Source organism: Megascapheus bottae, chromosome 4 (genome assembly GCF_031878675.1).
Source record: "Megascapheus bottae isolate mThoBot1 chromosome 4, mThoBot2.hap1, whole genome shotgun sequence".
NCBI classification, from domain to species: domain Eukaryota; kingdom Metazoa; phylum Chordata; class Mammalia; order Rodentia; family Geomyidae; genus Megascapheus; species Megascapheus bottae.
In genome coordinates, this window is record NC_143512.1 from 64,075,486 (window position 1) to 64,101,689 (window position 26,204).

The 26,204-nt window shown below is 44.2% G+C and overlaps 1 protein-coding gene across 3 annotated transcripts; it reads left to right on the plus strand.

The window, feature by feature from the left end:
* The first annotated feature begins 210 nt into the window (after positions 1–210).
* Gdnf (glial cell derived neurotrophic factor) lies at positions 211–22,327 on the plus strand. Of its 3 annotated transcripts, XM_090331166.1 has the most exons (3): positions 211–244; positions 1,394–1,570; positions 20,514–22,327. In XM_090331166.1, the coding sequence occupies exons 1-3, from the start codon at positions 211–213 to the stop codon at positions 20,996–20,998; spliced, it is 696 nt and encodes a 231-aa protein (XP_090187292.1). In that variant the 3' UTR covers positions 20,999–22,327. The 3 variants fall into 3 exon arrangements, with proteins under 3 accessions (XP_090187292.1, XP_090187293.1, XP_090187294.1); XM_090331167.1 differs by lacking the exon at positions 211–244 and having other exon boundaries at positions 1,387–1,570; XM_090331168.1 differs by lacking the exon at positions 211–244 and having other exon boundaries at positions 1,405–1,492.
* Positions 22,328–26,204: the final 3,877 nt, after the last annotated feature.

The following is a 26,204-nucleotide window of genomic DNA, read 5'->3' on the forward strand; positions in this document are numbered from 1 at the left end:
GCGGGCGGGAGGCCTCGCCACCCGAGCGCCCCTCGGGGCTCGCCGCGCACCGCACGGCCTGGGAGTTGTCCGGGACCCAGAGATGAGCCGGAGGCGTGCGGGTCTGCCCGCCCGCACTGCCCGGGGCGCTCGCAGCCGCCAGCCCTCGGAGTTCCGGGTCCTTACCCGGTCTCCAGCCCAACAGCTGCGTCTACAACTGACGCCAAGGGGATGGAAAATGCATTCGACTCCGCTGCGGTGGGAGGTGGCGGCCCAATTAAACGCTTTCCCGGGTGGCCTGCACAAGGCTTGCGCTGGAGCGCTGGGTGGAGATGGGGGTAGAGAGGGGACCAGGGGGCACGGGGGGGGGGGCGGGGAGGCCGGCGCGCCAGGGAGCCAGAAATCAATGGGGGAGGAAAGGGGCAGGGGCAGTGGAAGGGTTTGCTCTAGGAATCCGTCGGGGGTGGGGGCGTTTCCAGGGGGCGCCCCGTGGGAAGTAGTCCTCTGGAATCTCCTACTTGGAGAGTTCTCTGGTCAGTGGGCCCCGGGAAACGAGAACCGCGAGGTGTGGAAGTGCCTGACACCCCCCCACACACACACACTCGCTGGGTGGGGCCTGGCGCCAAGTTCCCTGGGCCTTTTTCTCGCCCACCCCCAGCTCCTCGGCCCTCCTTTCTGGGGACCTGAGGCCTAAGTCAAGAGGTGCCCCTCGCTAGAAGAGCTTCCACCGACGCCTCGCCGCCTCGGTCTAGGCCTTCTGATGGCGGCACTAGCCTGTATGCGGGCTGGGGACCCAGGCGCACGACGCCGGCGACTCCGAGTCACCGAGCCGGACGTCAGAGCAAATGAAATGTGTCGGAGATCGGGCATGGGATTCAACTTTTCAGGACAGAGACAGATCTTTCCCGCTCGGGCCGCGCGGAAGCGTGCGGCGCGTTCACACCCCGCGGAGGCTTTGCACGCGCTGTTGGGTGTTGGTGACCTTGGGAAGTGGAGACAAAGTAGTCATTTAGGCTGGAAGACCGAAGTGTGGGCGGCGGGGCCCGGCTGGGGGGTGGCTCCCAGGCCTGAGCGGCGGCGTGCACCCGCTTACTCCCCCCCACACACCCACCAAAGGGAGAGGCCGACGCGGGGAGGGATGGTCTCCTCGGGGAGGAGGACTCAGCCTGGGTACCAGGTCGCCAGCCAGGGCCGGGGAGAGGGGACGAGGCCAGGAATCCCAGGGTCGCCGGGAAAGCCAGGGGGCCCCTGCCGGAGAACGTGACCCGGGGGACCGCGATCCGCTGCGGCCCTGAAGCTGAGGACTTCAACGGGGGACGAGGGGCGCCTAGCGCCCGGCCTGCGGCCAGGCCGGGAAGCCGGGGCCCAAACCTCAGTGACTAACGTGCCTTCCCCGGCCCGCCCGCCCGCGCAGGTGCCGCCGCCGGACGGGACTCTAAGATGAAGTTATGGGATGTGGTGGCTGTCTGCCTGGTGCTGCTCCACACCGCGTCCGCCTTCCCGCTGCCCGCCGGTAAGAGGCTTCCCGAGCCGCCCGCCGAAGACCGCTCCCTCGGCCGCCGCCGCGCGCCCTTCGCGCCGAGCCCTGACTGTAAGAACCCTTCCCTCCCCGCAGACCCCGGGTTGCTCCCGCCCGCCGCACGCAGGCACCCCGGGTCCGCCCCGCCGCGGCTGCCGGGCGGCCCAGACGGGATGCCTGGCCCGCGAGGGGCTCGGGGTGGCCGGCCCGGCAGAACAGCATCCACGCGGGGCTGCCCCTCCTCCGCCACGGGCGCCTGCGCTCCTTCGCGGCCCCTGTACCTGCGCACACGCACCTTTCCCCCCCCCCTCTCCCCCACGGTCCTTTCCACGTGGGGCTGTGGTTAATTCTGAAAACGAGCACACTTAAAACTAAATCGTGCCTGTCAGGGGAGTGGCTGGGGTTTTCACAAAACCTAACCAGAGAGAGAAACGCAGAGATTTTCCAGGAGAAGCCTCTGGGAAGTGTCAGGAAAGTTCCCGCTCTAGGAAGAGCTAGAGGTAAATAGTGCAGGCTGGGGGAAAGGGGAGGTGGGGGGAAGCTGTAGACACTTGTGGGAAAACTAGGCTTAAGGGGAAAGCAAGTTATTTTTGTTAGAAGGCAAGTCTGTAGTGGAGCAGTCAAAAATCAATCTGTTCTACAAGCAAAAACAATCAGAGCATGTCAAGTGTGATTTGCTATAACACCCTCTACTCAGAGATCCTCATCTGTTCATCATAAAGTGACATAGGCTAGAGGACACGTTACTTACAGACTGTTGCAGAGTCTGTAGAAATGTTGACACAATCCCAGTAAAGCAACAGGTGATAACTCTGACTACTCCTCCCCATCCTCCTTAGTATTAACCCCCCTACCCATTTTGCTTAAAATGTACTGTAGGCTTATCACAGCAAAACCAGCCCAGAAGCTGAATCTTTCACACCCTAAGAACCCCCACAAATTCCATGCCGTGGGCTAGGAAACAACCCATAAAATGTGATGTGCTTGTTTCGTGCTTAATTGCATCCACAAAAGCATCTTCTTGCAAAAGTGCCAGGAAATGGAAAATGGCATTTTTCTAAGGCAAACTAGGATTTCAAGAGTGATTTAGAGTTAGAAAGAGAATATGGTTTTGAAATTCAAGAGTTTCCATCAATTACCTGCATAAACCTATCTTTAAGGATTTCAGTTTCAGGCACACATCTAGTATATATAAATGTTTATCTGATAGAAATTAAATTAAAAACACAATTGTTGCCCTCACCTTCATGCATTTATTCTAACAGGGGAGGCCAGAAGAACAGGAACACAGTGACAAGAGACTAGTTTTCTGCCTCACCTGAGAGAGGGAGTGAGAGAGGGAGGGAGAGGGAGAGGAAGAGAGGGAGGGAATGGGCAAGGGAGAGAGAGGAGAGAGGGGGGGAGAGAAAAGGGGGAGCCTGACTACAAAGATGATTAATTCCTGGAGGGATGATTGCCATATCCTGTCTACCTGGGCTTGTTTAAAAACTGGCTCTTAGATCTAATTGTTACTGTGCTTTCAACTAACACTCGACTGTGAATAACTTACTTGTAGAACCCAATGAACAGTAGACAATTGTACAATAGAGGGCCGGAGGGAGGGAAGCCCTCTGCTCCAAAGTGCCAGAACTAAGAGAACTTCTAACTCCTGAGTGGCACGGCCACAAAGCCAGCAGGTTAACACCGATCCCACTGCTTTCAGGGACTGGGAAAGGAGGATGGTTTCCATTTTCCCAAACTGGTGCTAAATCACCAGTGGACAAGATGCTGACCATTCTGTTTTATTCAAATCGTTAGAAAGCAATTTTGTTTTACCTATGGAAGACCATCCTAGAAGAAACATGACAAGAGAAATGATCATGAATTGAAACGGAGTTATATTCTAAGCCAAACTGAGTTATTTCCAGGTATATCCAATTCGGTAGCAGACTGTCAGTGCAGGAAAAGGCAAAAGTAATGATAGTGTGCAGGCTTTGAAAACTCACCCAGTGTCAACATTCCCTGACACAGTGCTGACATTTATATTCTGCACTGTACATGGTGCAACTGGCCAAGGCTGGCGTAGAAAAACATTTAGTCATTGCATTTCATTTGGAAATAGAAAGTAGAAAGAACTATAAATTCAGTTTGCTCTAGTTCCTCTCAGATACCTAGAACTTAGTGATTAAGAACTGTCACCACATTGACCACAGCCTATCATGTGCTTTTCAAAAGAGACCTGGGGCTGTACCCAGGCTACACTTACCCTTGAGACCACGTGTGTCCTGCTGGTTCCAATGCAAATGAAACATCCCGAATTCTGTTCTATTATAGTATGAAGTAAGCAAATAGGATCCCTAACTGGCTAACTTGCTTGCCTGGCAGTTGGCTAAATGTAAATGACCCACAGTCACCCTGTTTGGTGACTTCTTGTCTGAATTCAGACTTATAGTTTGCCTTTTGGGACACCTATGGCTTTCCTCCTTGACTGCCTTTGTTCATTTACTTATTCTTTCCTTTTGCTACTATCTGCTCTAAGATGATGGGTTAGTGAAAGCATGTATGAGGAACCGATAAGGTGAAATTCACCAGATCATTTTAAAGCTGAAAGGAAGCCTTTCTGAGATCCAAAAAGGTAAAGTAACTTACCCAAAGTGCATAAGATGCATGATAGGAGGAGACAAGTCTATTGTATCTGTGGCCAATGGTTCCCCAAACCACAGAGATGGACTTTATATAGGAGGGGAAACTTTCTATGAGAGGAAGATCTTCAACTAACAGGTAAAATGTGTTGCACAAGATTCCCTGAATGTATTGAAGCCTTGTTTATTAAGTCATTGTAGTTTTATTCCACATTTTAACTCTGAATCAGTTTTTCAGATAAAAGCATAAAGTACGCATTTTCATTTTTGCAATCTCAATGCAAGTGTTCCTTTAGCAGATAGTTCATGTATGCCAGTTAGTGCTAGGCACTGGCCTGGATACTAGGAATAAACTGGCACACCTGACAGATAACTAAGTCCCAATCCTCAGGGAACACACTTTCCTGAGAATATACATCTGTAGTATGTGTGAAAAATTAAACAGGAAAGAACCTTGGGTGATAGTGTAAGTTTAGCTTGGAATCAATCCAACCAGAAGAGAGACACTGAGCAGTACATTCTTAAATTGTAATTACAACTAATTCCAATTTGTTATAATCCAGTGATATTACAACCTACCATTTTGGTAGCAGGATATGGAATTTTCCTATAGAAATGATCTTTTATATCAGGCTAGTTCTTTAAAAGCCTGCATTCATTCATAAACTGTGATGTATCTGAACTGCAATTCAAGATATGACCAGGCTAGAATCCCTGCTGTGCATATCAATAATCTACAGATGAGAAGTAAAGAGCAAAAACATCACTAGGGTTCTAAGAAAGAACAGACACTGACACCTTCAAATCAGATGGGGTTTATACCTAGCCCTCATCTTATACTATAGGGATCATATTAAACTGCCTGGGAATTAAATGAGATATTGCTTTGGAATACTTGTGGTCCATAAATACAGATTGTAGCTATGAGTTGTCACCTTCCTTCTAATGGCTCCTTCCCAGGGACCCCAGAGAACTCTGTTCTGCCATGGTTCTGCCAGGGCACTGCTCTAAATTTCAAGTCACATGCCATAGCACAGACAGTGAGAGAGATGTCAGCCTTAGAGGAAGGCTATTTTGGGGTCCTAGAGTTGGTTGGTCAGCACGTAGGCAGGCCAGCATATCCTGGGATTCTGCCCTCAGGTTGGCTACCCCTGGCCCTTCCCAGGTTTTGCCTCTTCCCTACATATTTCTCTCTCTCTTTTTCTTTCTTTCCTTCCTTCCTTCCTTCTTTCTCTCTCCCTTCCTTCTTTTTTCTTTTCTTTTCTTTTCTTTTCTGCAAGTCCTGGGGCTTGAACTCAGGGCCTGGGCTCTGTCCTTGGGCTTTCTCAAGGTAGTGCTGTACACCACTTCTGGCTTTTTCTGTGTATGTGGTACTGAGGAATCGAACCCAGGGCTTCATGCCTGCTACACAAGCACTCTACCACTAGGCCGTGCTCCCTTCCCCACATATTTCCTATGGAATTTTTCTCATCATGAGAAAGGCCCTCTTCCTTGGTAGGAAGAAGGGAACCAGAGCTGGGTATGATCAAAGGCTTCCTGTATCAAGAGAGAGCCGTTTCTATCTTAATTCACCCTACTTGAGCATTTATTTAAAGTATTTCATAATCCCAGAAAAAGAAATTTGTAGTGAACTATCATTCTACAACTGAGGAAGCTTGTAGCACTAGATACATGTTAAACGTTTAAATCTAATATTAGGAGATAGCGAATTCGGAATACAGAAACACCATTCTTCATTGCTTCCCATTGCTTCTGACTGTATGAAGGAACAAATACCATAATAAAGTCACTATGTAAGCTGGCAACAGGCTCTTAGGAATTAAGGAAGTGCATATCAGGCTCTTTTAGGAGACACTGATCCCTTACTTGAGATCTGAGACCAGCACCTTCCCCTGGCCTTAGTCCGAAGGCCTACTTCAAATCATCACTGTTCAGAGAACTGCATTAAGGCTCCCTTTGAATTGGATAGCCTTAGGTCTTAGGACATTACACTGGTCCAGCAACCTAAGCAATGAGCTTAAAAGTGTTAGCTTTCAGTGATATAAAAATGAAAGGAGGGCATTTTTCCTTCCTGATATTCCTTTGATCTTTTTTTAAAATTTAGCACTTGTGGCCTTTACTTGATAAAAATACTTGTTCTATAATTATACACTTGAGTTCAATGAAGAAGCAAGTACTAAAGACCACTCTTTTTGTGCTAGATGCTACATAGCTCTTTTTTTTTTTTAAGAAAAAGGCAAAACTTGGGGATTAACTTGTAATCATTTATTGTAAACTAAAGTGGATGACAAACTGTCAAGCAAACAGTTAATATGACTTTTGTGAGGAGTTTACTTTGGCTGAGTTCATTCTGATCAGAATAGAAAAGAATTCCAGGAAGAAAGATTTAAGCAGCACAGAACATTTTATGGACAATATAGTGAAGGTGTAGGTGTCAGATACAGGGAGGACAGACCAGTGTTCAACTGCTAGGATGAGGCATTGAGAAGTGGTGGTAATGTAAGATACCTTGCTGAGTGATGATTCAGGGCTATAAAATCCAGTCCAGAAGGGGGTCTGCTCTGTTTTCTACAGCAGGGAGGTAACAGAAGTAGGATCTTGCTCCAGAACTATCTTGCAGCAACTGCTAGCCAAGCTATTGGTGAATAGAGTCCCCGACATTAGCATAATTCTCATTTTGCAGTATCATGCTCTTACTTTTAAAAAGCATTAGGGCACAAGCACGTGTAAATTGACCTATTAACCCTTACATAAGTGAACAACTGAAAAGAAAAACTCACTATTAAAGGCATTTGTTCCAGGTCCTCTTCATTATCCACATGATTAACCCAGTTTATATCTCACCCTAAAACCAAGCAGTTGGGGAATTCAACTGAACAAAGTTATCCCCACTTAGGGGTGAAGAAATGGGATCTAAAGACTTGTCAGAGGTCATAGATCTCCTAAGTGGTGAAAGCAGACTTCAAACCTCAGATGGCTATTCCCAAGGCTAATCTTATTAGCTCAACACAGACTGCTCCTTGTTGAGTAGACTAAGAAAACACAAACATTTGGCTTGTTGAAAAAAATAACATTAACTAGTCCTAAAACATAGATTTCCAAGAAAACCAAACAAGCAAGTTAATAGAAATAAAAGATGGTATTAAAACTTCTTTTAGATCTCCTTTTTAGAAAATTTATATTTGGGGCCTGGAGTTTGGCCTTGTGGTTAAAGTGCTTGCCTAGCATGCATGAAGACCCGGGTTCAATTCCTCGGTACCACATACATAGAAAAAAGCCAGAAGTGGTGCTGAGGCTCAAGTGGTAGATCTCTAGCCTTGAGAAAACCCAAGGACAGTGCTCAGGCCCTGAGCTCAAGGCTAGGACTGGCAAAAAAAAAAATTATATTTGGATCAGAGTGGGCCTATAGCAGTCTCATTAATGGTGACTTCAACACCCAGATGTGGACCCTCTTAGGGAAGACATTCTGTATAAGAATTCCCACAATACTGATACTTCCCACAGTGGGAGAAGGCTAACTCTTGGTACTAAAGCAGTCTCCTTGAGTGGCTGATAAGGGGACATACTTTGGAAAGCCTCATGGAATACTTGTTCTCAGATCACTACCATTCTGCCAAATGCAAGTGACATTCACGTGGAGACATGTGACTGAGAAAGTGCTGAGATTGCCCCCATGGGGACAGGAAGAAGCTTGAATAAATAGAGAGTAGGCAACCACTAGCCCCAGTTACTGTGGTTATCTCAGTAGATAAAATTCCACCCCTGTGTGGCTGTAATGGAAGTGGAAACTGAGGTGGAAAGGCATGGCTTTAAAAGTTCAAAGTCCTCTGTTTGTATGCAAACCGGCCACTCAACATACTGAAATTGCAAACTTTTAAGGCGACATCAAACCTTTCTCTAAGTTGCTGTATGCCATTTCCAGCCCATTTGGGAACATGCTTTAAATATATTTTTGACAGAACTTTACCAATTTTACTCCTTTAGTTCATGGCATACTCTTAAACTAAGGAATGCAAGTAAAATTTGTTTTTTGGTGAAAAAAAGTTTGACTTCATTTTCAAAGCAAACACAACCCAGGTCAGCAACCTCACTTCTGGGTTCTAATTATAAGATGAATAGTTGGACAGACACACAGATAAGAACCCTAGCCTTCCCAGGAGAGCCTCACCAGAATGAAGGATGGAGCCACAGCTTCAGTATTATTCATATGCTGTCTTCCTTAGTGTCTACAGAAAACTATGACACTACTAAGACTGACATCTTTATAGCATTTTCCCTCATTTTTTTTCACTGAACTATTTGAGAATTCATGGCAAATGTCATAACACTAAATACTTCTGCACATATATTCTAAGAGTAAGGAGAATGTCTTACACAAGCACAACTCAGCTATTTATCTCAGGAAATTTAACTGATAAAATACTGGTATCCAATGAGCAGTTTATATTCCATTTTCCCCAATTTTGGCAATGCTCTTTATAATGTTGTTGAAATTCAGACTCACAAATTACATTTGTCTGCCTGGTCTCTTTATCCTTCTTCTTTAATCTAAAATGGTTCCCAGCACCACTTTCCCCCTGCCCAGCAATAGCAATGAATTTTTTTTGAAAAAGCACAAACTCCTCTTGTCTTCGATTATCCATAGATTTAGCTGGATATTTCCACGTGACTAGATTCTGGTAAACTTCTTCAGAGTACTATGTCCGTGGTCCTCATAGATCCTCATGCCAGGAACTCTTGTTTATTACTTGATTCTAAGAGCTGGTGTCTGAATGTCTTTGTGTGATATTTGAGGACCTCACAGTAAAACAGCCAAGATGAGGACAAGCATATCTCTAGCAATAACGAAAGAACAAGGAGGAATATAAAAGAGGCATGAGGAAGGAGAGGATTTGTAAATTCAGTTGTAGGAGAAGGCACATTTGGAAGCTGGAGACTAGCTAGCTCCCTTAAAACTACTAACCAGCTGAGAGAAGCTGTCATGTACCGCTGAGGGATGTATGCTTCAGTATGAAGGTAGAAAAGAAGCCATTGAGCCTCCTGTGATTCAATGTCAGCCATTATGGAGCACACAGAGAAGCAGACAGACTCAGAGGACTAGCCACTCCTTCAGCGCCCAGACTGTGTCAGGGCCTCCAGGGCCCAGCCCTCTGTCTCTCCTCTATAGATTGGGCTAGGTCTGGGGCCCCTCCAAGGTAATCTTGCCTTGGTCTGAAGAGTGTACAGTTGACCTTTATGCTACTGACCCTGTAGGAACATGACCAAAGAATGACCATAGGTGTGATGACCCATCTGTGACATGATTCCTAGGGGCCAGAAATGGAGCTCAAAACTTGCCTTTAATTAACCTTGGTGTGAAGGAATGACTGTTGCTGTTTTAAGGAAGCAGAGCTTCAGGAGTGAAACAACTTAACCAGAGTCAGGGCAAGGACCAATCTGAGAGCAGAACAAGGTGCATGCCACCAGGCCATGAGATCACTTCCTGCCAGCCCAGAACAGTCAGTGGTGGCTTTTCTGAGAGCCCCAAATAGTCAACAGGGATTAAAATACAACTCTGGAATTTTACAAATACATTTATCTCAGGATAAGACCTGAAGAGCCTTTAGATTCCACTAAGTTATGTTATGGGGGCTAGAAAAATCCTTCCGCTAACTACAGGAATTTAGCAAACAAGTTCAAATGATTAAAAAAGAAAATTTTCACCCTTCTTGTTTTTCTTTTTGAATCATCTTGTCTTGCTCTTACTTTTGTCCCAGTCCCTAAGCCTTCCTTTCATTAGCTACTCAGATGGTCCCCTGGGAAAGACCAGGTAGTTAAGTACAGAATCTCAGTGGGATCCTGCTACCCCTCAATCTGAGGACCTGACTCTACAGGAAGGAGAAAGAAGAGACATTCTACCTGGCTCCTTTGGAGTCTCCCCTCCCCCACCCCAACACACACACACACACACACACACACACACACACACTGCTTCCTGCCTCTGGTAACATCTCAAGAATTCTTTTCCTTAGTGCTTTTTTTTTTTTTTTTTTTTTTTTTTGCCCACTTAATTTTACTGGGTAATTTCTCGCCTTTCCCTATTAAGTTTTTTATAAGGGCAGTAGCAGAGCTCATGGTGTGTGCTTGTTAGCTAGGGGTGTTTATTGCTGGCTGTGGAGTGCTTTTAGCTCACACCAAGTGTTCATGGATTAGCTGACAAATGGATGCCCTGTTGTGTGTTTTCCTGATTAAAGAGCAGGAGAATCTGTACTTTTCCTCCCAGGGGACTCATCTGAATTACTGTAACTCAGTAGTATAACTATAATGAAAGTACTGACCTCATACATAGAATCAGAGTAATTGGAATAGGAATAATGAAATGAATATACTGTTTTCTAAGTGGAGTTTTGACTATTTGCATTCATGAAGTGATTTCACTATAAGTACCAATAAGTTTTCTTAGTTGGGTTGCAGGCTTACGGTTCAAAATATAGTATAACTAGTAAGTGTAGGCTATGTTGGTCAAAGTGGGTAGAGGCAGTAATTAAAATGACATTTTAGTGGCTTTCAAAAGTATAGCCTGGACTCTTTTTTTCTATATCCTGAAGTGGTTTGCATTCTAGTTGGTCTTTTTCTTCTTCTCTGAGAGAATTCAGAAATTTTATTGAAAACAAAAACAAAACAGTAGAGTTTTTACAGTGCAAAGACTTTTCAACTAAACTGTTAAACTGATGTCATGGCTATTGTCAACAAACCACTGGTGGTGGGGAGAATGTACTGGGAGCTCTGGAAAAGGTCATAATGGCTGTGTAAGTTGTCTGAGCTGCTGCCTGGTTTTAGAACAGAGGCTATGGACCATGCTTGCAGTTAACCCAGCAGCAGCCTCTGACTAAGGCAGTCTACCTAACACTAGATGGATTCCGTGTTCAAACTTGGAAAGTAAGGGTGGTTGTCACATAATGGAGGATGCCCCCACATTCAGAGCTTAGTTATCTATGGGCTTTCTTGAAAATTAGTTCAAATAAGTGACTCAATCATCATGTAGAAACAGAAGCAGGGGATAATATTTTACACAACTTTTCAAAGAGTTGCAACATTCTTGTGGACCCTTGCTGCACATTTTGGAAGTCCCTGGATGTCAAGTAAGAATAAGAATTAACGGCTCTAGGATAACCTGTGGCTCTCTCACCATCAAATTGGTAGCTCTAGACTTGGAGTCTTTAACATACTGGAAACATAACCAAAAAGGATGAAAATGAAGATGTTAAGGAAGTGGCAAGCTTAGTATCTATCTTTTAGGTAACAAGGACTGAAAGATTTGAGCCTGTGATCTGGTATTGTGTCCTCTTAGTATACAAGAATTCCACCAGCCATGGGGCCAGCCCTACTGGAGCCAGTGGAAACTGAGGTGTGAGGATGCCTTCCATTGGAAACAGGTTTTTCTTCAGGAGCAAATACAGTCCTCTCTACGTATCTTTTTGCCTGTCTTAAGTAGGGCACCTGAAGTGACTTGATTTGAGAGAAGACTGGTTAGGATTATTTCAAAAATAGCAGATAACATGGAGCCAAGAGGTAAACTGAAGAGACTGAATAGCACTAGATCCCCAAATACCCACTGTGGTCTTTCATGGGCTCCTGGGGAAGGTGGTCAAGCTGGATGCTGCCAGGTGGCTGGCAACCCAAGTCAGGCAGTATTTTCTAGGGACTCTCCATACCTTAGGGCTTTCAAGTTAGAAAGGCCCTGAGGGCATTGAGTTGACCTCAGCAGGGTAAGTGTCTAGTCCAAGGTCATGCAGCTGGTCAGGGACTGACCTAGCCTGGAATCTTGGGCTTCCTCCTCTCCAACTATGCAGCTAGAGCCAGACAGAGAATGAGGAGCTTCCGGAGATGGGGCCTCTCTGTCTGAATCGGCTGCCACTGTTGGCTGCTGGTGCTCCGGTTGTGACTAAGAATTGGCCAGACCTGACACAGAATTAATATCCAAGAACCAGGAATGGGAGAGCTGCCCCTGTGCGGCATGGTTCTTCCCTCCTAGGAGACTGTTGAGTGTGTTCTATGGCCTATAGCAGCCTAACTTTTCATCTACTTTATGTTGAACTGTTAACAGGAAGTTGATTTATTTCTTACTTCCTTCCCTGATTTTGGTACATGCATAAGGTGAGAGCAGCATATCGTCCCATGTTATAACATAAATAATCTTGTGTCTTAAGACTTAGAAAGCTGCACAGTGATTAAATTTCTTCTTAGAAACAAAAAACAGAGTACAGTGCTACAACTAGATTAAAGTTTAAAATCAAATCCAATGAGTCCTTACTAGCCACACAACCTTGAACCAATAGTTGTCTTCTCTGGGCCTCAGTTTCTGAATCTGTGAGAATGTAATGCCCTATCTGATATTGTCAGATTTATACTTGATTCTGTGGAAATTAAGCACCCATATACTTCATATTGAGCATATTTTTAAGAGCTTAAAGGTAGCTATAATTTAAGATTTAGCCTGATAATATTTTATAATACAAGGAATTTTAAAGATAATACTTAGCTACATAGTTCTTGTAATGCTATTTCAATATTAATGAAAGAAAATTGTGTTTGTATCTTCTTAAAAGGTAAAAATTACTTATTTGCAAAGAGTGATAGTTATCACTCACTTGACATATCACACACACACACACACACAATTTCTCTTCTTCACGTTTTTTTTTGGGGGGAGGGGGGTTGGTCATAGGGCTTGGACTCTGGGCCTGGGTGCTGTCCCTGAGCTCTTCAGCTAAGGGCTACTGCCCTACCCCTTGAGCCACAGTGCCACCAAAAGGATAAAATCTAGTGGTTAACTGCAGTCTTTAGTGCTCAGGCTAGCTTTGAACTGTGATCCTCAGATCTCAACCACCGGAGTAGCTAGGATTTCAGGCGTGAGCCACTGCGCCCAGCCTCTTCTTCACATTCTTCACCTACACATCCACACAGAAACCTGTACCTTACTTACTCACAGTTTGGACAGACAAAGAATTTGATGTGTCCCACCTTTGGGGTAGTCTATTTTCCCAGTCTGCTCTCTGTAGACAAGCATTCATATCAGGATGGACTGCCCAGCATCTCCACAGCCCATGGTGCACCGTGCTGGGGCCTCACTCTGAAGTCTCACCCCATCCCAGAAGTAGGCCCTGCCCCCAGAAAGCATGCCTATGAGCTGATTTCCAGCACACTGCTTACCCTCAGGAAAAGCACCAACCTTCCCTCCTATAAGTCTCAGTGCAACATTTTGGCCCTTCCACGATACAAATTAAATACTGTGAAGTATTTAAAGCAAGTCCTCCCACAAGAAGAGACACCTGTCTCCTCTCTATGGCTTTGCATCTGCCAAGGCCAGCGTCAGCTCAGCCTGGGAAACCCCCTCTACCAAAGAAGAGGAACTGTACCGGGACTAATTCCTCCTCTGCAGACCCTCAGGACCTCACAATCCCCCCTCCATCCTCAGAGTCCAAGCTAAAAGCCAACCGAAATACCAGTCCACCATGACAGAAGAGAACAAGCCAGCTACAAGTGTAATACTGATTTTCTGACTACCATAGTGTTAACCTGTACTGTTTTAAGAGAAAAATCTGACATTGTAGAATACGGATGCCTCAGCTTAGCCAAGGTAATGTTTTGAATTTTGTCATTTTGGTTCAGCTGTTACATAGAACCCTAACCATTATTCCTATAGAAACTCATTGAACTTTACAAAACAGTCACTATCCCAGTCCTGGGTTCCTAAGGTGCCACTAGTATTTTCTCCCCATAATTAAAGGAGAGAAAGCCTTGCAGTGAGCCACTCCTTCCCAGAGCTGTGCCCCAGTACAAGATTTTGTTTGTTTAAATAACACTGTTTATACAAAGGATCCATCAAATTTAAAATATTTTAAATAGAATAATGCCAAAATATTTGGTTGCATTCTGAAGGATTACTTACATGCATTTAGGCATTTGAATTTTACAAAAACTCTAGCTTTGAAACAGATATGTTTTCTAGGATCTATCCTCTTAAGTGTATCTGAGAAATGAGCACATGCTTACCCTATCTGCTCTTTTTTTAATGTCCTTTTGTGGTTTGCAAGTGCTTTACTATTAAGTGAATTCTAGTTATAGGCTGTTTTGTTTTTTGTTTTTTGTTTTTTTTTTTGCCAGTCCTGGGCATAAGCTCAGGGCCTGAGCACTGTCCTTGGATTTTTTTCTCTCAAGGATAGAACTCTACCACTTGAGCCTCAGCACCACTTCTGGCTTTTTCTAAGTATGTGGTACCAAGGAATCAAACCCGGGTCTTTGTGCATGCTAGGCAAGCACTCTACCACTAGGCCAAACTCCCGGCCCTAGTTATAGGCTGTTTATCTAACATTCTACCAAGCCCTTTAAGGATGAACAAAAGTATGCCATTAGGTAAGAGTTTGGGGAGCTAATTCAAAGCCAAATCCTTTCTTTCCCCTCAGCTCAGTGAATCCCTGGAAGACTGAGGCAGTTACTAGCTTCTGAGCTCATCCTTGAAGGTTGGTTACTTGCCTGGGCTGGATGCTAGAGCTTCCTGTGGATCTTTTGTTTTAGGTGATACTGGGCTTAAATTCAATGGGTCTACCACCTGAGCTACACTTCAAGTCTGTCCTTTTAGTTTGTTTTCAGAATCTCAAACTGTGATTCTCCTACCTCCACCTCTCTAGGATTACAGGTGTATGCCACCATACCAGCCAGAATTCTTAAGAACGGATTTAGACGGATTTTCTCAGAGACCTGTGAGGTGTTTATGACTTCTAGTCCACACCACTTGTGCCTAGAATTGATAAGGCATGGTATCTCTGTGGATGAATTCAATGGCATCAAAAGGCCTGGGACTGGAGATCTGGTTGTTTTGTGGTTTGAAAAATACAATGTGTTTGTCCTCATTTCTAATTCTTCTGCCCAGAATTTATACCTGTGTAAAACTTCCTCTATGAACATTTTTGGATTCTTCACATTTTTTTGAAGGGACAAAAATACTGTAACTCAGTAAACATCATCTAGAGCCTAAACAATAGGAACTGAAATCATTTTCACGTTAGCAACATTAGAAAGAGATTTCCCATGAAAGGGAGTGCTTACACCTCAGATTAGCACACTTTCCAGGTGCCAGAAAGCTTATTATTATTATTATTATTTGAATTTAGAATCAGTTTTGGGTTTACAGCAAAATAAGGGGAAGGTACGAAGTTTCCCAGGATGTCTCCTGTCCTCACAAGTGCCCAGCTTTCTCCATAGTCAACATCCCTACCTGCATGGAACACTGACCACAGTCGATCCATGGGCCTAGATTGACTTAATAATCACGCAAGGTCTACAGTTTACATTGGGGTTAGACATGATATGAGTTTGGAAAAATGTATTATGGTATATATTGACCATTAGTGTACATGTTTACTACATCACCCCAAGCCATAGTGGTTTGTACATTCACAGACTACTTGGGTAACTGGGAAAGGCCAAGTAGAAAAATTAAAATAAAATAATGGAGTATAAGTTATGTCCCAAATATTACAATATTGGTCCCATGTAATATTTGAAACTAACGCCATTAAAATTGCATTCACTATAACTGAAATACAAACCTATCTGAACACTCCATATGTTATGTGCTAAAAGCTTATGAAAAAGCCAGTCGGTTGACAATTTTCTTTTGTGGGTCATGGGGCTTGAACTCTGGGCCTGGGCACTGTCCCTGAGCTCTTCAGTTCAAAGCTACCGCCCTACCCTTGAGCCACAGCTCCACTTCCCATTTTCTAGAGGTTAATTGGAGATAAGAGTCCCAGGTCCTTTTGTACCAGGCTGGCTTTGAACCTTGATCCTCAGATCTCAGCCTCCTGAGTAACTAGGATTACAGGTGTGAGCCACTGTGCCCAGCTGACAATGTGTTTTAAAAGAGGGAAAATGTTTTCAAAAACAACAAAGGTCTTCAGGGCTAGATATGGACACTGTAAAAGGTGGCTCAGACATTATTATATAATGCACAAGCTCATGAGGCATGAACTTTAACTTTTCTAATGAGATATTTACCATTCATTTGTATTAAATTTTAGTAATGTTTTATGCTCATTTTTGTTCAGTTTACTGTTAATCTATCTTAACTTTCTGTGTTCCCAGGTTCCTAAGATTACCTAATAATCTACTGAGAAATTCTTTTAAAGTCAAGGATACCATGGAATTAGTTCTTTGTAAGATAGTCTTTTAAAAAGACTTCTTTAGGACCGGGAGTTTGGCCTAGTGGTAAAGTGCTTGCCTAGCATGCACGAAGACCTGGGTTCGATTTCTTGGTACCATGTACATAGAAAAAAGCTGGAAGTGGTGCTGTGGCTCAAGGGTAGAGCTCTAGCCTTGAGAAAAAAAAGTCCAAGGACAGTGCTCAGGCCCTAAGTTCAAGCCCCACAACTGGCAAAAAAAAAAAAAAAAAAAAAAGATTTCTTTAGGGCCAGGAGTTTGGCCTAGTGATAGAGTGTTTACCTAGCCTTTACGAAGACTGTGGTTCCATTCCTCGGTGCCACATACATAGAAGAAAGCCAGAAATGGTGCTGTGGCTCAAGTGGTAGAGCTTTAGCCTTGAGAAAACCCATGAACAGTGTCCAGGCCCTGAGTTCAAGGCCCAGGACTGGCAAAAAAAAAAAAAAAAGACTTCTTTATATTTGATTAGTTATCTCTAATAAATATATGCATCTTGGTGATAGGATGGGGCGGTAGCTTTGAACTAAGCTTTGAAGCTGCAGGAAGTGGTGAGGAAGGTGAAGGAAGTGACTGTGTTATTCAGATCGTCATAGGCTCTCCATGCCATTTGGCCTGTTTGGGGATATAGGTGCCAGTCAGTGCAAGTCCCCGTGTCCCCTTGACTTGCTGCTTTGAAAGAGACATGACTCATTCAATCAAGTTATCAGGACCCCTGAGGGCCAGACTTGATTATAACTATCAATGAATACGCCAGACACAGTTCCTGCCTTGTGTCTTTGTCTCTTAAGAAGAGAGCATCAATAGAAACACAAGACCTCAGCTAGAGGTGTGTGAGGGTGTAGACAGCCTCGTGCTGGGGGTGGGGGCGGGCAGATGAATCTTGGTCAGGGAAGACCAGGTGATCACGACATTTGGACACTGGCTTGAAAGAGGTGTAGAGTAGCTCAGGGTGTTCTGAGGAACAGAGTTTAGGCAGAGAGGAGAGAGCCAGCTCAGAGGCCTGAGTCCCTTGGCTGTGTTACTGTGAACTCAACTAGGAAGATTTATCTCCTCCTGGACATTCTGCCAAGTCTAGACAAACTGCTGTTTGTCATGACGAGGATTGGGAGATGCTACTGAAATCTCCTGGGAGGAGGCCAGGAATGCAACTCAGCATTCTAGTATGTATCCTAAATTATACAGTCCCAAATGTCACGGGTACTGAGGCTGAGGAGCCCCATTTTGAGGAATGGTAAGGAAACCAGGACTGCTGGAAGGGATCAGAGATAACAAAGGCCAGGGGCAGAGGCCAGGCCAGAGGGGACCTTTTATCCAGTAAGGACTTGGGCTTCTGCCTAGGGGGAAATGGAGGGTTGGAGGGTTCTGAGCAGAGGGAAGAAATGTGAGCTGGGTTCACATTTTAAGAATACACATCTGGGTATACCCCTGGAATATACCCAGAGGTTGTTGTGGTTTTCCGGTCAGGAGATGGTGTGGCATCAGCCAGGACAGAAGCAGGTTTTGTTGTTGTTGTTGTTGTTGTTGTTCATTTTGTTTTGTTTTTACCAGTCATGTGGCTTAAACGCAGGGCGTGGGTACTGTCCTTGGACTTTCTCTAGGTTAGCGCTCTACCACTTGAGCCACAGTGCCACTTTGGACTTTTTCTGTGTATGTTGTACCAAGGAATTGAAACCAGGGCTTTGTGCATGCTAGGCAAGCACTCTACCACTAGGCCATATTCCTGGTCCCCAGAAACAGTTTTGTCACTTCTGTGCGACTGAACTATTCAGCTAGAAATTTTAGATATTAAGAAACAATGTGCTGCTGTGTGTCTATGGTTCTTGCCTGTCATCCTGGCTACTTGGGAGGCTGAGATCTGAGGTTACAGTTTGAAGCCAGACCTGGTACAAAAGTCTGTGAGACTCGTATCTCCAGTTAGCCACCAAAAGGTCAGAAGTAGAGCTGAAAATCAAGTGGTGGTATGCCAACCTTGAGCAAAAAAAAAAAAAATCCCTCAGGGATAGCACCCAAGGCCCTGAGTTTAAGCCCCCAAACTGGCCAAACCAAGAAACAACATGCTATTGGATTCCAGTTCCAAGACTTGTCACTATTATGTATCATTAAATATATATAATTTATATTATTCAATTAAAAATCTAAAAGCTAGCTAAGACACTTTAGCATGTCAACCACACATGCACATAGACACACAGACACACATTTGTCACCTTTGCTAGATTTCCTTTTACACAGAAAAAAACCTGCTATGTTTTTACAATTTAATAGGCTTTTGATAAAATACTTTCAGGTATGATAGACACAATGTAACCTTTCTGTGCTTGAGCACAATCTTAGGGGGAAAAGCATTTACTCTAATAGCTCTTTTAAAGTGCAGTTTTCTAAGATACACACACACACACACACACACACACACACACACACACCTATACTAAGTTGTCTGAAAATGGGTGAGGTAATCATAAAAGGCCTAGTACCTAACAAACAAGAAATTTGTTTTCTGTTTAGAAATGTGTTGAATTATTCTAGTCCTTACCTTTCTTTTAGTCAGCAAAGCAAATGCAGTATTCAGAAAACAACAGGAGGTTATAAATCCTCATCCTTTCTCTACCGGTTCTCCTGAAGCCCACATCTTATGGCTATTTGCAGCCCGATTAGGAGCCCTGAGGTAGCCCACAGCAGGGCTAGGCCTCATCCTGGGCCAAGGCCACATCCATTCCCAAACAGCCTCTCATTGCACTTATTGTTGTGTTGCTTTTCCTTTTTAACTTAACTATCCTTCTTGTCATTGAATTCATGCCATTCAAAGGACTTGACAAATTAATCTCTTTGTTAGTGGACTATAAATTGCTTCTCCATCTCTTTATGATTTCTTTTTTTAAGAAGTTTTTAAATAGAGTTGAGGTCTGGAAGTCTTCGTGTGCTCTGTCCAAATAGTTCTTGTCCCACTCAGTCAGGAAGAGCCAGGGTAAGCATTCCACATTCTAGATGGAAACAGCAGAGCTTTTCTCAGTCTCTTTTTCTTTCTTTCTTTCTTTCTTTCTTTCTTTCTTTCTTTCTTTCTTTCTCTCTCTCTCTCTCTCTCTCTCTCTCTCTCTCTCTCTCTCTCTCTCTCTCTCTCTCTCTCTCTCTTTCTTTCTTTCTTTTGTGTGTGGGTCATGGAGGTTGAACTTGGCCTGGGTGCTGTCCCTGTGCTGTTCGGCTCAAGGCTACCGCCCTGCTCCTGGGCCTGGGCATTGTCCCTGAGCTCAGTCTCTTTTCTATGACAGTATTTTGCAATGTTTGGTCTACCAGATCATTTATGACAATTTCTCAAGTTCTTATTACAAGTGAAGGCTCCCCTCCCCTATTCTATATGCTGCCTCTTCATTATTTGATTTGGGTCATTGCTTCCTTTAATGTGCAAAAACTTTTAATTTAATGATTTTTTAAATTCATGCTCTTATTTTCTGAGTTATTATAGTCCTATTTATAATATCAGTGCTTAACACTCATATCTTCAAGTATTTTCCTTATAAAAGTTTCAAAATGGGCCAGGAGTTTGTCTAGCATGCATGAAGACCTGGGTTCGATTCCTCGGTACCACATATGTAGCAAAAGGCCAGAAGTGGTGCTGTGGCTCAAGTGGCAGAGCCCTAGCCTTGAGAAAATCCAGGGACAGTGCTCAGGCCCTGAGCCCAAGCCCAGGACTGGCAAAAAAAAAAAAAGTTTCAAAATGCCGGGTTATACATTAAGATCCTTGATTCATTTTGCTTTGATTTAAAAATGTAGGTTCCTTGATTCTTTCCAGGACCAGAAAACTAGAGGGCTTTGAGGACAAATTGGAGAATCTGCACTTCAGAGAGAATGAGGTCACACTCTAGGTGACTAGGGAAAAACAGCCTTAGAGGGTCAGGCTATTCACAGCTACCTGTCTGCAAAAACATTTAAATGGAAACCACACTTGGAAAAATTTATATTCTGCAAGGCAGTGTGTCACCAACTCCCTGCTCCATACGCTCTCAACTGAAAGTCTTACTTTCAGGAAGTATTAGAAGGTACATTTTCAGCTGCTGTTCATAGGCAGTTATGGTGGGCATTTAGCTTAACTTTCATAGTGGGTCCAGTCCTGATGTATTTAGGGGACAATTTGATCTAGGGGATCACTTTAAATGATTGTTGTTGTCTCATGTGGTATTTTCTATTTTCTTGTTGAACAGCAACTATGCCACAGGATTTTCCTGATCAGTTTGATGATGTCATGGACTTTATTCAAGCCACCATTAAAAGACTGAAAAGGTCACCAGATAAACAAATGACTGTGCTTCCTCGAAGAGAGCGGAATCGTCAGGCAGCAGCTGCCAACCCAGAGAATTCCAAAGGAAAAGGTCGCAAAGGCCAGAGGGGCAAAAATCGGGGCTGTGTCTTAACTGCAATACATTTAAATGTCACTGACTTGGGTTTGGGCTATGACACTAAGGAAGAATTGATCTTTCGGTATTGCAGCGGCTCTTGTGATGCAGCTGAGACAATGTATGACAAAATACTGAAAAATTTATCCCGAAGTAAGAGGCTAGTGAGTGACAAAGTAGGGCAGGCTTGCTGCAGACCCATCGCCTTTGATGATGACCTGTCATTTTTAGATGATAATCTGGTTTACCATATTCTAAGAAAGCATTCCGCTAAACGGTGTGGATGTATCTGACTCCGGCTCCAAAGACTGCTGTGTATTGCATTCCTGCTACAGTACAAAGAAAGGGACCAAGGTTCCCAAGAAATGTTTGCCCAGAATGGAAGATGAGGACCAAGGAGGCAGAAGAGGAAAAGGAAGAAGAGGAAAAAGTAGAGGAGGAAGGCAGCCATCATGGGAGCCTGGTAGAGCGAAGTCCAGCTACAGAAAACTGGATAGGAGAAAGAACAGCCGTCTGATGTTCCAGGGTGTCACCCGAGGCCCTGGGCTGGTGTTTGTACTTGGCTGATGCCAAGCACTAATCTGATACGATCCACCGTCACCGACCACAGTCACAGTCGCGGATGCACATAGAGAAGCAGGCCAGTGTGTCTCCCGTGGTTTGTTTCCACGTGTCTGAAACACCAGGGAAATGGCACTCCTTTATCACTGCATTTTACTGCTGAAAGTAAGAAAGGTTCACTGTGCTGTCACTCTGGATTTATACTCTGGAAAGGAGAGGGGAGGGAACCAAAAAAAAAAAAAAAAGCAGAGACATAAAAGATCAAAAGATTATGACCTTTGAATTTGAAAGCTGAAGGCTGAGTTTTAGCTACACCTAGCATTTGGGGGAACAGTTTGGTGATTGATTTTTGAACATGGTGATAGGATGGGAAGAAATTGGCCAGGAACCCAAAAGGCTGTCTTCATGATTCAAACCCAAAGGTATTTCCTTATGTCCTCAGAAACAGGAAGCAAGTTGTGGTTTTCAGCAGTATTAGAAAGCGCGAGCTGCCCCAGCCAGGGAGACTGGCCCGAGGCCTGTCGGTTTACAGAGAGACGGATGTTACATACCCAACTCCGTTTATGCGTGGTCACCAGTGACCAGAGAAGCTACTCGATGCAATGCATCTGTTTCAGATAGATACAGAAATATAGAGAAGATATTTATTGAGATTTAAGTTATTGTTATTTATTACCATTCACTAATGAATTTCTCTCTTTTCCCTTATTTATTAAAGTTTCTTTTCCAAGGTGCCAAAGCATATGTGCTCACAAAATGCAAAGAAAGGTGACAAAAGGGAATTTTAATTGGGAACAAGGGTCCATGCTTTTCAAAGTATTAAAAAAGGTTTTCACTAGACAAAAAAATCACTTACTTTACCTTTTTAAAGAAAATCCATAAAGCTCAGCATTCTCCCCTAATTTTCATTTGTTTCAGAACAGATATATGTATGTGAAGGAGCATCTTGGTGGCTCTCTTGCCAGGAGTGGTGAGCAGAGAGCATTGGCACTGGGCTTCATTTCCTCATTGCTCCATCACTGAAAAAAAAAAATACACCCTATATTTCACTTTCTGTTGTATTTAAGCTCTTCTCCATGTATATCTAGAATATTTGTAAGTAAGCACATATTTAAAAGGCTAAATTCCTATTGTTAAGTAGTCCTAGATTAAAGGTCAATCTAAACATAAAATGAAGGCCTGAGCAAGGCAGCCACGATTTTTCCTGCCCTGTGGTGCCTCTTCCTCTGTCCTTGCCCGCCCACCTCACGCTTGAGGACACCCAGGCAAGGGTACCCTGATTCCTTCGCAGAGAAAGCAGGTCCTGCTAGGGTTCATACTGGCTGTGCCTGCTCACCTGATGGCTCCTTGGGAGAAGGTGGTTGAGAAGGATGGACAGGAAGTGATGTCTGGCTAGGCTGTGGCCTTCCCATAAGACCTCACACCTGGGCCAGAGGAGAGGAAGCAGGGGATAGGGACAACCACCTCCTACATCCACCCATGATGCATTGGTCCAGCAGCTGACTTATGAATGTTGTCCTGGCCCCTGTGTTAGAACTTGTTACACATTTCATATGAGGGGTTTTTATCCAGGATATAATCTGTTATCACTTAATGGCTGTTAGCCACATGACTAGGACAGATCTAGCAATTAAGTGAACTACTGGCCTCCCTCAACAAATCATGTTAGTTTTTCAAAGTAAACCATAAATGGCAATTACCCCACATCCTGTCCTTGTCCCCAAAGACCCAAGTTCTTCAAGGTTCTGTCCCTCTCTGTCCTTTCCACTCTCCTGGTATGACTGGGAAGTAAAGAAAAAGGGCTTCTCTCTTTTACCCTCTCCTGCTCAAACAGTGACAACTCCAACTGTCCGGCCCAATTCAGATGTAGCCCCAAGATTGTCTGTCCACCTCAGAGGATCCAGGTGGGTGTGGTACCTGATGATTCAAGTTCAGCCCCAATCCCTAGATCTCACGGAAAGTCCTTGCTCCAAGAGGCCGTGGGGCTCAGAGGGAGCTGGTGACTTCTTCCCAGCATCACTTCCACACTACAAGCAAGTTCTAACGGGGACAAATTGCTCCTCCAAATCCACAAAAGGGTAAAGTTTGTGATTTTTCTTTATCATTGTGATTACCATCTGATATAGTAAGGAGTGCACTTCTTTGGAAGTTCTGACTTCTCTGATCTGTCTCGATTGTTTGTGTTATACAACCAAAGTTCTCTACAGACTTTATTTTTGTACAATATCATTTTGTAACTTTTTACAAATAAAAGCTCATTTCTATTGCTCTCTGTACTTCTGTATTTCCTCATATGACAGTGGACCACAGCTGGGCACACAGCTCCCACACGCAGTTAGTGTGAGCCATCATTGATTGGCCAGTGGCCAAGCCTATCAACTCCCAATGACCAATTATCAACCAACTGGGACAAACCTGCAAAGTTGTTCTTCATCTGTTCATTCAACAGCAGCATCAAGAGAAGACCTGTGACCTCCCTGGGTTAAGGGAGGAGTGCATACTTCCTCCTCTCACAGACTCCCCAGTTTATTCCTTAACTCACTTGGCGATAATTAAAAAGTGACCTTTCAAGGTACGCCTCTAGCTCTTCCTACCAAGGCTGCCCATTGTGCCACACTCAGTGCAATGCCCAACTTTTCCTCTTCCAAGCACACATGCCCCTCATCCGGACTTTCACAGAGGCACTGGCACAGCCTTTGAGCTTAGGGATTAGTCAGGGTTGGCTGGCAGGAATCAAGGCAGTGCAGAAGCCAGCCATGTTTTTCTCTATGTCTGGTAAAAGAAGTTAGTGACTTGGAGAAGGAACACAGTGATGGCAAAACTTTTGAGAGACAGCCTTCTTTGGACTTTCCCAGGATTAGTAATCAGGTGAGATAGTTTTTAGAAGTTGGAGAAGAGGGTGGTTCACTGATCAAATAATTTTGTAAATCATCAAATTAAATAACACCATCCCATTTTTTTTAATTTTAAAGAATAATATTCTGAGCCAGCAGCTGGTGGCTCATTCCTGTAATCCTAGCTACTTAGGAGACTGAGATCTGAGGACAGTAGTTTAAAGCCAGCTCAGGCAGGAAAGTCTGTGAGTCTCTAATCTCCAATTAGCCACCAGAAAACCAGAAGTGGCCCTTCTCGCTGAAGAGTTCAGGGACAGTGCCCTGATCCAGAGTTCGAGCCCCACAACCAACCAAAACAAAAAAGAATAATATTCTATAGAATTTGCCAGAGCTTTTTTTGGACAGGAGGGGTATAAGATACAGAATTCCTCAAATAGACTTACCATTGGTTCTATTCATTGTTTTGTTTGCCTTCTCACTGTGCCTGGTAAGCTCCCTAGTCCTTTTAGCTTGGGGGTGAGAAGAGAGCTAGACTAGACTTAATAAAGGGGGCAGCAGCTCTCCACCTGAATACATATCAGAACATGTCAGCTTTCCCCTGAATACATATCAGAACATTCCAGCATACACATGCAAACACACACACACACACACACACACACACACACACACACACACACACACACTCCTCCACTATATACCTTGGGTATTTGGACTCTGATTTCTTGCTCACCATGAATAAACAAACAAAACAATGGCCCACTTAGGAAACTGCAATGGATTGAGAAAAGGAGAAGGTGTTGAAAGCATAATAAAGGGAAACTTTCACCATGCTCCATAGAAAGCCCTTCAGGCATTAGTTGTTTCTAGAGGTAGGCCTGGCCTTGGCCCCAAGGCTGGGATTCTTTGCAGCTGATCGTAGACACAAAGGTTCAGCCTCCAGTGGCCTTTAGTCCTGACAACCGCCTCAGGCTTGTTCTTTTGTCTTTAGAAGGGAATGGGGTGGATTGAGTGCTGAGGGAAGGAAGAAGACCTGGGACCACATATATAGAAAAAGCTGGAAGTGGTGCTTGGGCTCAAGTGGTAGAGTGCCTTCGTTGAGGAAAGCCCACGGACAGTGCTGAGGCCCTGAGTTCAGCCCCAAGACTGGCAAAAAAAATTATTAAAAAAAGAAAACTTTAAGAAGGATCATCCATTCCTAAGATAGAGACAGAAATCAGAATTTTCTAAACTCAAGTATTGAAACCAGAAAAGTCCATTCTCAGAATCCTGCTTGAGCTGTGGCTGAGTTACTTTCTAGAAGGGGAAGAAAACCTGGAGTCTCCAAATTACATCCTTGTCCACGCTGGATCAATAGTAGGGCGGGGCGCAGGTCTCAGCTAAGGGTCACCAGCTGCTTTCCATCAGGTAAGGAAAATATGTCTGGAGCCTAGAATATCTTGCTAAGATACACCTTCGTAAGTAGAAATGCTACTTAATCCCATGTAATGGTTAATTTATTTTAAGTCTCAGCCACACAACATTTGAATGAAATTGAAACCAAATGTTGCCAAGTCATCCCTGAAAATAAACAGATAGTTGTGGGAATGAAGGGAAAGCACACATTTACTCATACATGAGACGACTCACACTGGCGCATTCCCAGGCTGTGAGTGTACCTGCAGGCAAGTGTAATGGAGATGGGAATGATGCCTGGGGTGGGGGAAGTAAGACTCGACAGTGTGAGGTGTGAGTGACAAGTGCATAACAAGTGCTAGAACTTGGCCAAGAACAGCAAGTGGAAAAAAGGCCAAAAGGAAAACAAGTTAGAAGTCCAGAGTAAGGGTTCTGAATAAAAACCTCAAAATGAGCCTATGGCTCACAATTATAATACTAACTACTTAGATGGCTGAGTTCAGGAGGTCTATAGTTCAAAGACAACCTGGGCAAAATAAAATTTCAAGATTTCTTCTAAACTCTTGGCATGCATCTGTCATTCCAAGCTAAGGGGAGTTAAGATTAGAAGAGCCATGGTTTCAGGATAGCCCGGGTAGAAAAGTTGGCAAGACTTTATTTCCATGCAGGGAAGCTGGATTCAGGGCACTGCCAGTGATCCCAGCAAAGA

What these genes read in the sequence shown, in the direction of transcription:
- Gdnf (XM_090331166.1), top strand. Translation starts at nt 211, where the DNA reads ATGGAAAATGCATTCGACTCCGCTGCGGTGGGAG. An exon ending in CGACTCCGCTGCGGTGGGAG is followed by an intron (nt 245 to 1,393) that starts GTGGCGGCCCAA and finishes CCGCCCGCGCAG; the next exon opens with GTGCCGCCGCCGGACGGGAC. An exon ending in CTTCGCGCCGAGCCCTGACT is followed by an intron (nt 1,571 to 20,513) that starts GTAAGAACCCTT and finishes CTTGTTGAACAG; the next exon opens with CAACTATGCCACAGGATTTT.